The sequence below is a fragment of the Sceloporus occidentalis genome, unplaced genomic scaffold (genome assembly GCF_023333645.1).
Source record: "Sceloporus occidentalis isolate IW3139 unplaced genomic scaffold, rSceOcc1.0.p SCAF_18, whole genome shotgun sequence".
In the NCBI taxonomy this organism is placed as follows: domain Eukaryota; kingdom Metazoa; phylum Chordata; class Lepidosauria; order Squamata; family Phrynosomatidae; genus Sceloporus; species Sceloporus occidentalis.
This window is the reverse complement of record NW_028316998.1, coordinates 8330061-8344721: the sequence shown is the minus strand read 5'-3', so window position 1 is coordinate 8344721 and position 14661 is coordinate 8330061. Positions and strand designations below refer to the sequence as shown.

The following is a 14661-nucleotide window of genomic DNA, read 5'->3' as shown; positions in this document are numbered from 1 at the left end:
AAAGTGGCAACTGTTATACTATATACTCAGTGCTCTCTAAATTAAATAAACCAAATAAAGTAAACTCATATGAAGTAGAGCAGGGGTCTATAGAATAGTGTATAGTATTGGAGTGGCTGTGTTTGTATGTATATGCAAGTGTATGGTGTTAGAGTGGCTGTGTGTGTGTGAGTGTATGTATGTAAGGTGTTTGATGTTTGATGCATGCATGTGTGTGAATTTATGCGTGTGTGTACGTATATATGTAGGGCTGCCCCTGACCATCATCATTACACCCACCCACATCATAATTCATATGTCATGTCCCCCAACCTCCCTTTTCATACCTCCTACCTCCATCATTTCCACCCCCTATCATAACCCTGGATTGCACCTAACTCAATCAGCACAGATCTTTTTTACGGCTGCAGCTGCAGCCACACATATTTGAATGGCTGGCCTTAAGATCACCCCCAGGTGAGGCAGCCTACCAGGAAATTTCTTTGTATCCCGGTAGGCCAATCTGACCCTGTCACCTGGTCAATTTGCTGCCTGTCGGATAAAAACTTGTGGTGGGCCTGATGTTGCCCGCTGGTTGTGGTTTGGAAGTCAGTAGTAGAGCATGGCTATACAGGCTACAGTGGAGGCAAGGCCTGTACCTTCATTGACACTGACCTGCATGGTCTTCCTAGAGCTGTACTCCCCATTCTACGTGAAGAGGAGATGCACTCTCTGAAAAGGCAGGCATAGACCTCCATTAAACCATAAGGAGAAAAAAGGTATTAAGAGCAAGTGTATATGTTGCAGACATACTGCAGTATTTAGTTTTATATATATATTTTTAAATGGTGTTCCCAGGCAACAAGGTGCTTGGCTTACACCTTTCCCTATGATGAATTGTCCTAACAAGTCTGGTGTTTCACAAACAACTAATGCTGCTGAAATGTGGGTTTACAAGCTGAAAATAGGCATTACAAAGATCTTCGGAGCCAAACCATTTGATTTGGATTTTAGATACAACTATTGATTTTTTACTATTTTATTCCATTGAGAAGCATGGAATATTTTGGTGAAAGATTTTGGTGAATCTTTTGGTGAAGCTACCGTATTTGCTAGATTATAAGACGACCCTGATTATAAGACGACCCCCCAAAATCGACCCTATAGTATATATCAATGTGTCTAGTATCTAGTAATGCAGATATTACAATATGTTAGCATGTAGGTGTTAAATTTACATTTAAGGTGTTAAACCTTAAATTATTTTCAATTAACCTACATTATTTTGTGTTTAACGTGTATGATATGTTATGGAAAGTTATGTTTATCCTGGGTTATATTTTGGTTATGTGACAGAATGACCTGTCATACAGGGGCGCAAGGTACTCAGAGATGGCTTCAGCCTGGCTGCCAAACAGGCAGGAACTCCATTGTGTAAACTAATCCCATTAACAGGATGGCTGCCAGGGGGATATTCAGTAGCTAAAGGTGATTAAAGGTTGGGTTGTCTACATGTACCTGTTTATCAATGTTGATTTATGTTAAGGAAGTTATTTGGCTATATCAGTCTATGTTTTACAACAATAAACTGTTCATTCCTGCTGTACTCAATTCAACGTAGTTGTGTCTACTTATTGGGTACACATAGCAGGGTTCCAAGGTGCGCATGCTGGCTGGTGCTGGAAGTGATTCCGGGGACAAGAGGAGGATACATGTGGGTGATCTCTGGGAGTTACTACAGCTCTCTTGGTGAACCCGTTAGAGGTTACTTTGCATTATATTCTAAATATATCTCTTGGAAACAATGATAAACACCTTCTAGCAACTGGCATTAAAAAGAACAAACACATGGTAACCCTGCTTGATATTGCAGAGCAAATATATCCTGATATATGAGTGCCAACTATTATGGACAGCACAGCACAGCTATTCTTTTGGATGAATTATGCATTTATAATTTTAAACTATATATCCAAACAATATATATATATATATATATATATATATATATATATATATATATATATATATATATATATATACGATGTCAAAAAATAGAGTATTGCAGAGTATGCGGTGATACCTTTTTTATTGGACTAACATAATATTAAAAAGACAAGCTTTCGAGAGTTATCCTCCCTTCATCAGGTCTGAAGCAATACTAATCATCATGATAGAGGTTACAACTTAAAACAAGTGATGGTATAAGGGGGGGGGGTTGAGTGGGGTGTCGTAAATAATAGGTCTGGAGGTGAGAAATGCAGAGAGGTAGAGAGATAACCCAGGGACAGAACAAATAAACTTAGGGAACCAATAACCACAGTAAAACATCAAAGATAACAGCAATTAGACATTGGATGACTAGATGAAGTTCATATGAAGTTCTGGTAGTGTGTAAGGAAACCAGAATCCACATTAAGTCCCTCTTTTATGGTGTTAAAATGTGTAATCATTTTCATCTCAAATGTTTTTCTTTCCTGAGAGTCTCTGAAATTTCCTTTGAGTACTTTAATTTTTAGGTTTTGGATGGAGTGATTGTTCTGTGTGAAATGATGTCCTACCGGGGTGCAATATTTTTCTTCCTCGTGGTTTTTGATGGAGCTTCGGTGCAGGTTCATTCTAAGGTGCAACTTAAGCCCAGTTTCTCCAATGTAGCACCCTTTGTCACATGCAGAGCATTGTATCATGTACACCACGTTTGCCGATGTACATGAGTAAGAATCTTTGATGCTGTATGTTTTGTTGTTGTGACTGGCTGTGTTGCTGTCACATATATGTTGGCAAAGTTTGCAGCGGGATTTGTTGCATGGTACAGTGCCATTCTGTGTATGCTCCTGTTTTGGGGCCAGTTTGCTGCGCACTAATCTTTTCCTCAGGTTTGGTGGTTGTTTGAATGCCAGTATTGGGGGCTGAGGGAATATTTTTTTCAGTATGGGGTCTTCTGAGAATATCGGCTGTAGGTCTTTAATAATTTTGCGGATTTCCTCAAGAGTTGGGTTGTAGGTAACTACCAGAGGGATCCTGCTTGTGTTATCCTTTTTTTTGTATTCTAGAAGCCTTTCCCGTGGTGTCCTTACAGCAGATTTAATTTTTTTGGATATAGTTTTTTCCTTGTAGCCCTTCTTCTTAAATGACTCTGCCAGCGCGCCCAGGTGTTTGTCTCTGTCCTGAGTGTCAGAGCAGATACGGTGGTATCTTATGGCTTGGCTGTAAATGACACCTTGTTTAGTGTGTTTGGGATGAAAGCTTGAATTGTGAAGGTAGCTGTATCTGTCTGTGGGTTTTCTATACACGGAAGAGTAAAGAAAGCCAGAGGTGACGGTTATGGTGCAGTCCAGGAAGCTCACACTGTGTTTTGAGAAATTCATTTTGAGTTTTATAGATGGGTGGAATGAATTAAAAGATTCGTGGAATTTTAAAAGGTTTTCTTCTCCTTCTGTCCATATTATGAAGATGTCGTCGATGTAACGGTAATAATTATGCGGTTTGTGTGGGTGAGTGGCTAGGAATCTCTGTTCCAAGTCAGCCATGAAAAGGTTGGCATATTGCGGTGACATTTTGGTGCCCATGGCTGTCCCGGTCATTTGTAGGTAGTTAGTGTCATAGAACTTGAAATAGTTGTGTGTCAGTATAAATTCTATGAGCTTGGCGATGGTTTCACTATCATATTTTTGTGTGGCATTGCTGGAGGAGAGGAATTTGATGCAGGCCTCAATACCATCTTTATGGGGGATGTTGCTATATAAAGACTCCACATCCATGGTTGCAAGTATTGTATTGGCAGGAAGGTTACTAACTTGGCTCAGTTTATTGAGAAAATCAGTGGTGTCCTGTATAAAGCTCTCAGTGCTGATAACTAGGGGCTTAAGAATGTTTTCTATAAGGCCAGATATAGATTCGGTAAGAGTTCCCATACCTGTAATAATGGGCCGTCCTGGGTTGCCTGGCTTGTGGATTTTGGGCAGCATGTAGAAAGTGCCTATTTGAGGATTTGAAGGCACAAGGTTTTCCAATTCTTGTTGCATGTGTTTTGAGAAGGATCTGATAAGTTTGATAAGATCTTCTGTATATTCCCTGGTGGGGTCCTGGTTCAATTTTTTGTAGTAGAATTCATCTGCCAATTGTCTATTTCCTTCTGCCATGTAGTCCTGGGTGTTCATGATGACTACTGATCCACCTTTGTCAGCTGGCTTGATGATTATGTTTTTATTATTCATTAAATTATTCAAGGCATTTCTTTCTGAAGGTAGGAGGTTGTGTAGCATTTTTTTCTGTTGTGTGGTAGCGAGGGATGCTGCTCTTGTGCGGAAGCTTTCAATGTAGTTGTCCAATTTCATATTACGTCCTGTTGCAGGTGTAAAGTCTTTGTTCTTTTTTCTCTCATTTTTAACAGGACTGGATGTGGTGTTTTCTTTCTCAAAGAAAAATTCCTTAAGCCTCAGTCTTCTAAAAAATTCCTCCAAGTCTGAGTATAATTGAATGTGGTCCAGTTTGGTGCTTGGACAAAATGTAAGCCCCTTGGATAGCACTATTTTCTCAGGTATTGATAGATTATAATTGGAGAGGTTGACAATTTCATTATTGTCTGTGTTGCTTTCATGGTGGTTAACCTTCTTAGCTTGCATAGGGACATTGACACTTTCAGTGGATAAGGTTGATCTTTTTTTTGGAATGTCTTTGTTCTGAGCAAGGTTTGCCAATTTCTTCTTTTTTTTCCTGATGAGAACTTGTTGATTTTTTCTGTAGAAATATTCCAATTGTGTTTCCAAGTTTTTAGCTTCAGGTGCAAGTTGTAGAAGATTCTGGAGTGAGGATTGTCTCTGGTCGTATATTCTTTGTTTAATTCCATATAGCTGATGAATTAGGATGTTACGTAGTTTTTCACTGCTTCGTCTGCAGATGTTCTCAGCTGCTGGTGAGTTGTAGGTCGTTGAAAGTGGGTTCTTAATGCCGATTCCCTTCGGGATGAGGTTCATTTTCTTACACCGGGTAAGAAAAAATATATCACTGTTGATCTGAGTTTCTTTTCTAATCAGTTTGATTATTTGCTTCTTTAAGAGGCTGTATTCGGTATCTTCCATAGTAATGTAAAAGGGTGCACTGTACCATGCAACAAATCCCGCTGCAAACTTTGCCAACATATATGTGACAGCAACACAGCCAGTCACAACAACAAAACATACAGCATCAAAGATTCTTACTCATGTACATCGGCAAACGTGGTGTACATGATACAATGCTCTGCATGTGACAAAGGGTGCTACATTGGAGAAACTGGGCTTAAGCTGCACCTTAGAATGAACCTGCACCGAAGCTCCATCAAAAACCACGAGGAAGAAAAATATTGCACCCCGGTAGGACATCATTTCACACAGAACAATCACTCCATCCAAAACCTAAAAATTAAAGTACTCAAAGGAAATTTCAGAGACTCTCAGGAAAGAAAAACATTTGAGATGAAAATGATTACACATTTTAACACCATAAAAGAGGGACTTAATGTGGATTCTGGTTTCCTTACACACTACCAGAACTTCATATGAAATTCATCTAGTCATCCAATGTCTAATTGCTGTTATCTTTGATGTTTTACTGTGGTTATTGGTTCCCTAAGTTTATTTGTTCTGTCCCTGGGTTATCTCTCTACCTCTCTGCATTTCTCACCTCCAGACCTATTATTTACGACACCCCACTCAACCCCCCCCCCTTATACCATCACTTGTTTTAAGTTGTAACCTCTATCATGATGATTAGTATTGCTTCAGACCTGATGAAGGGAGGATAACTCTCGAAAGCTTGTCTTTTTAATATTATGTTAGTCCAATAAAAAAGGTATCACCGCATACTCTGCAATACTCTATTTTTTGACATCGTGTCTACTGGACTAATACGGCTTCACCCTTTTACATTATATATATATATATATCTATATACACAAAGAGGGGCACATCTTTAAAATATATACAATAAATATAGTACAATAAATATAAAAAAACAAAATGAGTTCAAGACTGAATGAAAAAAAAGATTAAATGAAGAAAAAAGCAGAATGAAAAAACTACCAAATTAAAAAAAGACAAACCTCTCTGGTTTCTCTGGTGTGATAAATGGACACAATAAAGATGCTACACCGGAGATGTTTTGTTTACTTCATCAGCTTTGGCAGCATCTACACGATGCACCAGAGAAAGGGATCCCGTTTTCAAATCCAGTGATGCGTGGAATAGTGACATTCTACTTAGTTACCAGCACAAATTAAAGTTGTCTTCATGGCTACCCACGCCACCCGCATAGCCAGCTATTCAAGTTGAACACCACATCTTCTCCCGTCATCGCTTACAGCTATTCTGATACAGATACCAATATATGTCTGGGGATATTAAACCACCCCAGCAGCGTGGATATACAGTATATTTCTACAGCAAAAAAACCCACTGCTACATAAAATAATTCTCAGAATATATTAATAAATATATGATCTTACATACATTAATGTGTCTTCCTCATTAATGGTGTCCAGAGAAATCTTTATATTGTTGGGTCAAAAGGTCCCAAGGATTCAGCTCCTTGGTAAGCAATATGGCCAGGAAAAATTAAATAGGACTCACCAAAACTGGGGTACTCTGAGGTAGTGGCTGGCTAAGTAATATATGGTCAAATATGTATGCCTCAGATAAATGTTTCTGAATGGTATTTGCTGGGAATGCACTGAATTCTTGGTCTGTTTTATATATATATATATATGTATATATATATATATATAAAACCATGGTAACAAAAAGATCATTTCTATAAAGAGGAACGGAAATAGTTAAAATAATCTTGTACACTATGGTTTCACAAACACACGAAAACCATTATTAAAGATAGCAAAACAAAAAACCACACCATGCTACAAGCCTATGTCCTGATTTTATATCCCACAAACCTCTTCTGTTTCACGTCTTTAGCTAAGGTGTTGAGGCATTTTTAAAATACATAGCATTTTCATATTATATGGTATCCTTAGGTTCACGGTCATGATTCAGACAGATATGATAAGCATGTACAGTGATAAAGATGGAACATACATTTTTTTTTTGTCACTCAAAACATGTTGCGCAATATCTATTAGACATTGCGTATGCTCATTATGCCATACGTTGCACCCTTCACAAGAAGACGAATTTCAGTGAGAATACCTGTATTGTCATCACATCTTTTACCTTCATTAAATTAATTTATTAAAACTAGTCTAGCCTTTTCATATGTTAATTAGCCTCCTGACTGATGTGGAGCTATCAGGTCTAAAAAGACAAAACATTAATTACATTCTCAAGTATGTTAAGCAAATAATCCTTAGCATATCTGACATTTTATTTTTTACTCGGAAGGTTTAATCACTTAAAAACAAAACAGAAACTTTCAAAAACCATTGTTAGCTTCTATGACAACCACCTATCATTGCCTCCTCTTGAGTCACATGCCGATTGTTCCCGGTACACAACATGACTTGATTATAGAATTAATCCTAGTAAGTTTTTGGTCATCCAACAGTAAGTGGTAAGTGGAACAGCTCCTTTAAAAGTATACCCCAAGGAAGTTGAGATCGGCCCCAGTATTTGGACAATAAGTAATAACTTTATACTGAAATGATGTGCCTTTAACACCCCCTTACGATAGCTGCTTGAACTAGTCAACAACAATCAGCAGGTAAACAATAGAGGAATTATAACTTAATGAGACAGAGCAATCATGCACATCTAAGGGAAAAGGAAATCAAAGCTGGCTGATTATTAAAGGCATAATATATAGTTTTGTAGTATTTAGAATTATAAAAACTATGTTTGGGAAAATGCTCTTTTTAATTCTGTTTAAATAAACACTTAAGATATAATGTATAACAGACTAATTTGCTATATTTTTGTATCTCACATCAATGACTTACAGGCTTAGTTTAAATGTCAAGAGGATGTACACAAGTTTATTACTTGATAAGATAAAGAAAGTTATGGCTATTGGGTCAAATTCATTAAAATAATATTATACATAATTGAAAACAAAACATCCATAAAACAGTAATGTCAAAGCCATTTTACCACATTATTCTGTTTACGAAAGGATCATACTTTAACTGATACGTGACTGTAAATCCCAGTAAGCAAATTGGGGTAAGCAAATTGTTTTACCTGTCCACAATTTATTTGCAATAGATTTTATGATGTTCTACCTCTCAGCTGAAAGTTAACAATGTTTCTGTCTAGAAGGGAAGTAAACGTACACACAGTTATACTTCCTTTGTAATCATAATTGTTTTGATTTGCACATGTGTCACCTTCCAAGATAAAGTTAGCAATATTTTTAACTTGTTATCGCTTGTTATATTGATGTCTATGGTAAGATTCTGTAGCATTTAATATATCGTTCATAATGACTTAGGGAATGAAAAATATGAGGCCATACAAATCAAACTCTTATTACTGAAAGATTGTCACAGCAGATCTCAAAATCTAATTGGAAAATCATGCAAACAAATACAATAAATTTGTTGGTCTAAATGTAACTTATTTATACAATTATGTACCACTAATAAAGGCAAATTATAGTATATATACAATTATATACAATTTCTAGTTCAGTTTTATGATGCCACTTAGAACATTAAAAAAAATGTTTTGAAATTAAAAAAATATGTCCAAAAATCTGATAGATGATTTTCAGATTTACTTAAATCACCATGAGTGAAAGACAGTGTGAACAAGTAAAAAGCCCTCCGAGTTTCATCCAAACCTAAAGGGCAGTGAACAAAATTCTCTGTCGAAAAACTAATGGACCAAAAACTAAACAAAAAAAATGTGTCTACATCTTTTTTTGGTCCATTTGCACAAATCTACAATTTACCGTATTTGCTCGATTATAAGACGTCCCTGATTATAAGACGACCCCCCAAAATCTAAATATTAATTTAGGAAAGAAACAAAAAGCCTGAATATAAGACGACCCTATAGGAAAAAAGTTTTACTAGTAAATATTAATTCATGTAAACAATATTTTCATATTTAATAAAACCTATGATTGAGAAAAATATATATATATTTTTTTCCTTTTATTTGCCAACCTGCCCCCCAGTTATGCACATCTGCCCCCAGGGTTGCCACTCTGCCCCATGATGTGCCTTTTAACCCTCTATATGCCACTCTGCCTCCAGAAATGTCTTATACCCTCCTATATGCCACTCTGCCCCATGATATGCCTTTTAATCCCCTATATGCCAGAGTGGCATATAGGGGGTTAAAAGGCATATCATGGGGCAGACTGGCATATAGGGGGTTAAAAGGCATTTCTGGAGGTATATATATATATATAACTGCTAACAGCAATCACACTCCTATCAAGCCAAGGCAGCCAGTACATGCTGGAACCTGGGGCTGATAGGAGTGTGAGTACAGCCTCCCTATGCCATGCTACCACCACTACCCCCCTTACACATCCATACTAACACACACTCATTCACAAACATTTAAATACTCATTAATTCCATTAATCACACATACTTGCTCAAAAAGCCTCCCCCACCCCCTTACCTGAACTGCAGATCTCTCACTCGAAGACTTCTGCAGGGGCCCGGCTGTGCGAGCAACTTCTCTGGCCCCGCCCCCAGAGGAAGGAGGGGGGAGGCAGAGTTATGTGACACTCTTCTAGCTTCCTGTTCTCCTGCTGCTCACGACCAAAGCACCGGTAAGCAGCTTGGCCCCAGCAGACATTTTGAGGTCTGATTAGAAGACGACCTCGATTATAAGATGAGGGGTATTTTTCAGAGCATTTGCTCTGAAAAAAACCTCGTCTTATAATCGAGCAAATACGGTACTATTCATTACTCCTACATTCAAGGAGTAGGAGGTCCCTGAAAAACGAATCTGGGGTTGTAGGCATTTCAGTTCTGGACTGCCCTTGTCGGCAGGACAAGACTAACATGTTGATGGAAAATTCTCCTCTGCTACTGTACACATTTTAGTTGTAAAATGATTTCTTCATAGCATGAAGGTAATACTGTGATATCTATGCATTCTTGGAGTAGGGCAGACTTGAATAGCTTCTAGAGGCAGTTTACATAATTATTCTTAACTGCAAACAAATATCTGCGGGAAGCATATTTGGTGATAGGGAAAATAGGAAATGTTTATTAAATATGCATGCTGATAGGCTTTTTAGTTCCCATTTAATGTGCTGAATTTTCGATTGTTTTATTTTAGTGATAGAAACAGAAAGATATATCCGAGTTATACCTTAATTCATATTGTCAGCATCACAGAAAGTTGTATAGTTTATTTTCTGTATGGTCTTATGATTCTGCTAAAATGATCATGGACGGAGGCAGTTTTTTTTGGGGGGGGGGTTAAGGCCAGCTACTGCAGAAAATACTTTGTGCCCTGGTTTTAAATTTGAGCCCATATATATTAATAATTGCAATAAATAAGTGAGAAGAAATGAGTAACGGAACCATCATTTTCTTATGTCGCCATTATGTTGTGTAATGTCATTTTTGTGTAATGTCAACTTTATGTATTTAAGTGCACGAGTGGTGCACTATATTTGGTTATGCACCACGTTCAGGTTTATTCTCCAGATATTCAATATGTTAAATAGCTTGGTAATGTTCCTGTAAACGGAGGTCTATTTTCATGTGACTTTATGCTGGGTTGACTGCAAAAAGGTGTTAATAAGTGCTAAATCAGGTGTTTCTTGTATATATTATGTTCTTGTTAACACAAGTATAATATCAAACATTACAGAATCCAAATGTGTCAAAGGCATATGCATTAATCACAATTCTTTTTTATATTCTTCAAAAAGTTAGCATAGCTGAATTCTACCAATGCTGATCCAACACGTGAAAATCGGTTTTTTTTTGGACAGCATTTCAAAGATCTATAACCAAAGTCACCAATGTATTATAAATTAATGTTTTCTAAACAATGAACTTTACGATAATAGGTTGCATACTTGTTGTTTCTCAGTTGGAAATATTCTGGTGCCAAACGATGTTGTCACAATGGCATTTTATATACATTATCAACCAAATTTGTTTTGGTTACATTGTAGGATAATAAATGACCTTACCTTGGAACTGGGTAAATTTGATTGTGCCCATTCTTTCTCCATTCCTAAACACAACTTGTCCCTAAAAATGAAACACATAAACATTGAATTTGAATAATTTTAGCACAGATTGTTTCATAGGTATCATGGCAAAAAAATGTAGTTTGGCAAATGAAACCTTCTCCATAGATTCAAAATGGTCTTTTCTTTCACTTTAATAGTAACCAATACTTCAGGAGTATTGGCCTAACAAATGATTACAAATACCATAAGATCTGGGGTATAATATGCAGGTATAACTTTACCTGGAACTTTAAGGAGCAAATCTAGGCCATTGACATTGATCACTGAATGTGTGACCTAAAATGTCACTAATCCATGATCAGATAGTAATCAGTTATGTAATAAAAATCTAAAAACAATAATAAAATGTTTATTATTCCCTGATGGGAGGGGTCATACAGTGACTGTCATAATGATCACTCCTGACTGATACGAGTGATCTGATGATCAGCAGTTTGGACTGCAGCAGAATGTAACTGACAGCGACTGACCTGGAAGCAAAGATGCATAAAGCTTATTTTTTCCATTTTAAAACCCTTGTTTAAGTGAAAAAGTAAGTAAAAGATTTTCTTTTGTTCTTTTCAGCTATATTTAAAACAGAATTGTGATAGGTCTTTGAATTAAACACATTGATCTGTTTCACCCTGTCCACCCTGGCTAAAGACACCACAATCTATAATAGTAAAAAAAAAAATAGTAAAAAAACATCTTTCCATGTTACCACTTACATAAAAACATTATACATGTCATTTTTAAATTTCCTTTCTCTTTCATTATTTAAATTGGTATTTTATTCACTTCATATTAGATGCATGGTTTTAGCAGTAAATAAGTGTCTAATTCCTATATTATATTTTTTTAAGATCAGTAATCGCTTGTTTTATATGAAATTATATAATCAATGATGAAATAATTAAACAACCAATTAGGGCTAAGCTAGCAAGACCTCATGATGAACAACACTGGCAAATTGGGTGGCTTTGATGTATTCAGCCTTGCCGGAAACTGCATGCTTGGCATTAAGGATCTTAGAGCCACTTCCTCATTACCAGCTGGTCTTTCTTATGTCTGCTTTAGATTATTATATGTATTATCCAGTGAGCTTTTGCACATCATATTTAAATGTAGATAATATTTGTTTCTTTCCACCAACCTCATGGTCCACAACTCAAAATTCTCCTCACAATTTGTTTTTCTTTTTTTTTATATATTACCCAGCCTGTCTAGCTACTCCAGCCTCATTTCCAGATTCCTCAAATATCATATTCTCCTCTGTTTGTGACTTAATTCCTCCAACTGCCTCATCTATGGCTCAAAAAATCACTCAACATAGTCAGATAGTACCAGAATTCTATGTTTCTATGAAGTCTTACATTAGTCTATTGTCTATATTTTCCCAACTACCCTGGTCTCCTACCCTTTTTCTTCTTTAACTCTGGTATCTTCTCTCCCCAGCCTTCCTTACCTATAATCCCTTACAATAATAATCATGTGGTCCACTGTCCGTGCACAGAAGGGGGCATCATCCTTTACAATCCAGGGGATAAAACAGAAGGCTTCATTTTATCATAGACCTTTCTATTTCATAAGACTTCACATCAGTAGACAACAGAAAGACTCTGTATATGAGAGGAGGCACTTCTACTTCCCCACTCAACAAAATACAGTGGGCTAATCTATGGAAATCTCCTGTCCTCCCCAACTGGCCTATAGCCACGGAGCCCACCAACAGAAGCTAATCTTTAATATTTTGCAACATATTTTATAGTTAGTGCAGAAAATGAGGAATGTTGGTGTTTAGATAGTTTCCAAAATAAAGCATTAAAATAGTTAATTAGCATACGATATTGGAACTTTATATGTTTTACTTATTTATACCAAAACCATTTAAAAAGCCTCTTTTTATAGAATCATGTATTTATTCTCTTCTATTCTTTGCTCCCTGTTAATTGCTTTTAAATTGTGCTTTGTTGTAGATTTTTAGTAGAGTATGTTTACAAATTATTGGGTACAAGAAGAAATAACAGTTGTTAAGCACACCGCCTACATTTAGTTTTGACAGTGTTTTCCAAGAAAAGGGGTTTTTAAGTATAAAAGTAAATTTGATAAATATCCTGTTTCTATTGGTTTCTATTGGTTAAATGCATGGTAACACCCACTGTTTAAAATAGCTGAAGTATATATGGAAATATTCATTTTTCAAACATATGTGCAATGAAATCATTGTAATATTTTTGTTTGCAAAATTACATTTGTGACACATTTCTATTGCAGGCCCACAAACAATTTTTTATAGTACTATGTTAGTTTTACAAGATTGCAGTAAGTTCTTTGTAAAATAATAATTATGAAAAAAATGTGGAATACGAATCATCTAGGACTATGTTGGTAAAAGTACTAAACTCACCAGACGATAGTTTAGTACTGAATTAGTTGTGCAGAGTTCCCGGTGCCGGTGCCGCACCGGTGCGGGGAACTCTGATCTCTGACAGTTGGGGACGCAGACAACCCCCGCTGCTAGCCACGCCTCCTTCCGGCTGCAGCGTAAGTGCGTGGGATCTACACGCTGCCCCGGCTACATGACAGGGAAGTCAGATGCAACGGAAAGTCTGGGGGGGGGAGTGTTAAATGGGGGGCATAAGGCATTTCTGGAGGCAGAGTGCTCTGTGAAATGCCTTTTAACCCCCTTAATGCCACTCTGCCTCCAGAAATGCCTTTTTAACCCTTTATACGCCACTCTGCCTCCTGAATGCCTTAAACCTCCCTATATGCCACTCTTCCCCATAATATGCCTTTTAACCCTCTAAATGCCAGAGTGGCATATAGGGGTATAAGGCATTTCTGGAGGCAGAGTGGCACATAGGGGGTCAAAAGGCATATCATGGGGCACAGTGGCATATAGGGTTAAAAGGCATATCATGGGGCACAGTGGCATTTAGAGGGTTAAAAGGCATATCATGGGGCACAGTGGCATATAGGGGGTATAAGGCATTTCTGGGGCAGATGTGCATAACTGGGGGGCAGGTCGGAAAATAAAACCAAAATATTTTTCTCAATCATAGGTTTTTTAAAAAAAAAAAATAGTTTAGATGAATTAACATTTACTGGTAAAACTTTTTTCCATTGAGTCGTCTTATATTCAGGCTTTTTCTTTTTTCCTAAATTAATATTCAGATTTGGGGGGTCGTCTTATAATCGAGCAAATACGGTAATCTAAGCAGAGAGCACCATGGCCTTATTAAACTCTGGAAAGCTCAGATTGGGTGAACTGAAAATCTGACAGCAAATTCACACAGCAAGGAGTATCAATTCTTTTCCACATTTTGCTATTCTGGATGGGTAAATAGACTTAGTAACATTAACCTAAAGTGGCCCAAGTTCCCTAATTGATATATCTTCATTTGTTTCAATTTTTGAGCATATATAATAGGGAGTCCATTTATACTAGCCTATGGCTTTGCGCCAATACTTTTACTATGTTTTTGAAGATGAGTGGAACGATTTTCTTAAGGTATCATATAATCACTGCCATTATTTGGG

General features: G+C 36.9%; 1 protein-coding gene across 1 annotated transcript in view; it reads right to left on the bottom strand.

Annotated features, from left to right (window-relative positions):
* Positions 1–14661, bottom strand: part of LOC149302575 (gamma-aminobutyric acid type B receptor subunit 2-like) — a 240097-nt gene that overhangs the window by 66828 nt on the left and 158608 nt on the right. Inside the window, exon 8 of the mRNA XM_089482242.1 lies at positions 11080–11140. Coding sequence (XP_089338368.1) covers positions 11080–11140 — 61 coding nt within the window. The remainder of the gene's footprint in view (positions 1–11079; positions 11141–14661) is intronic.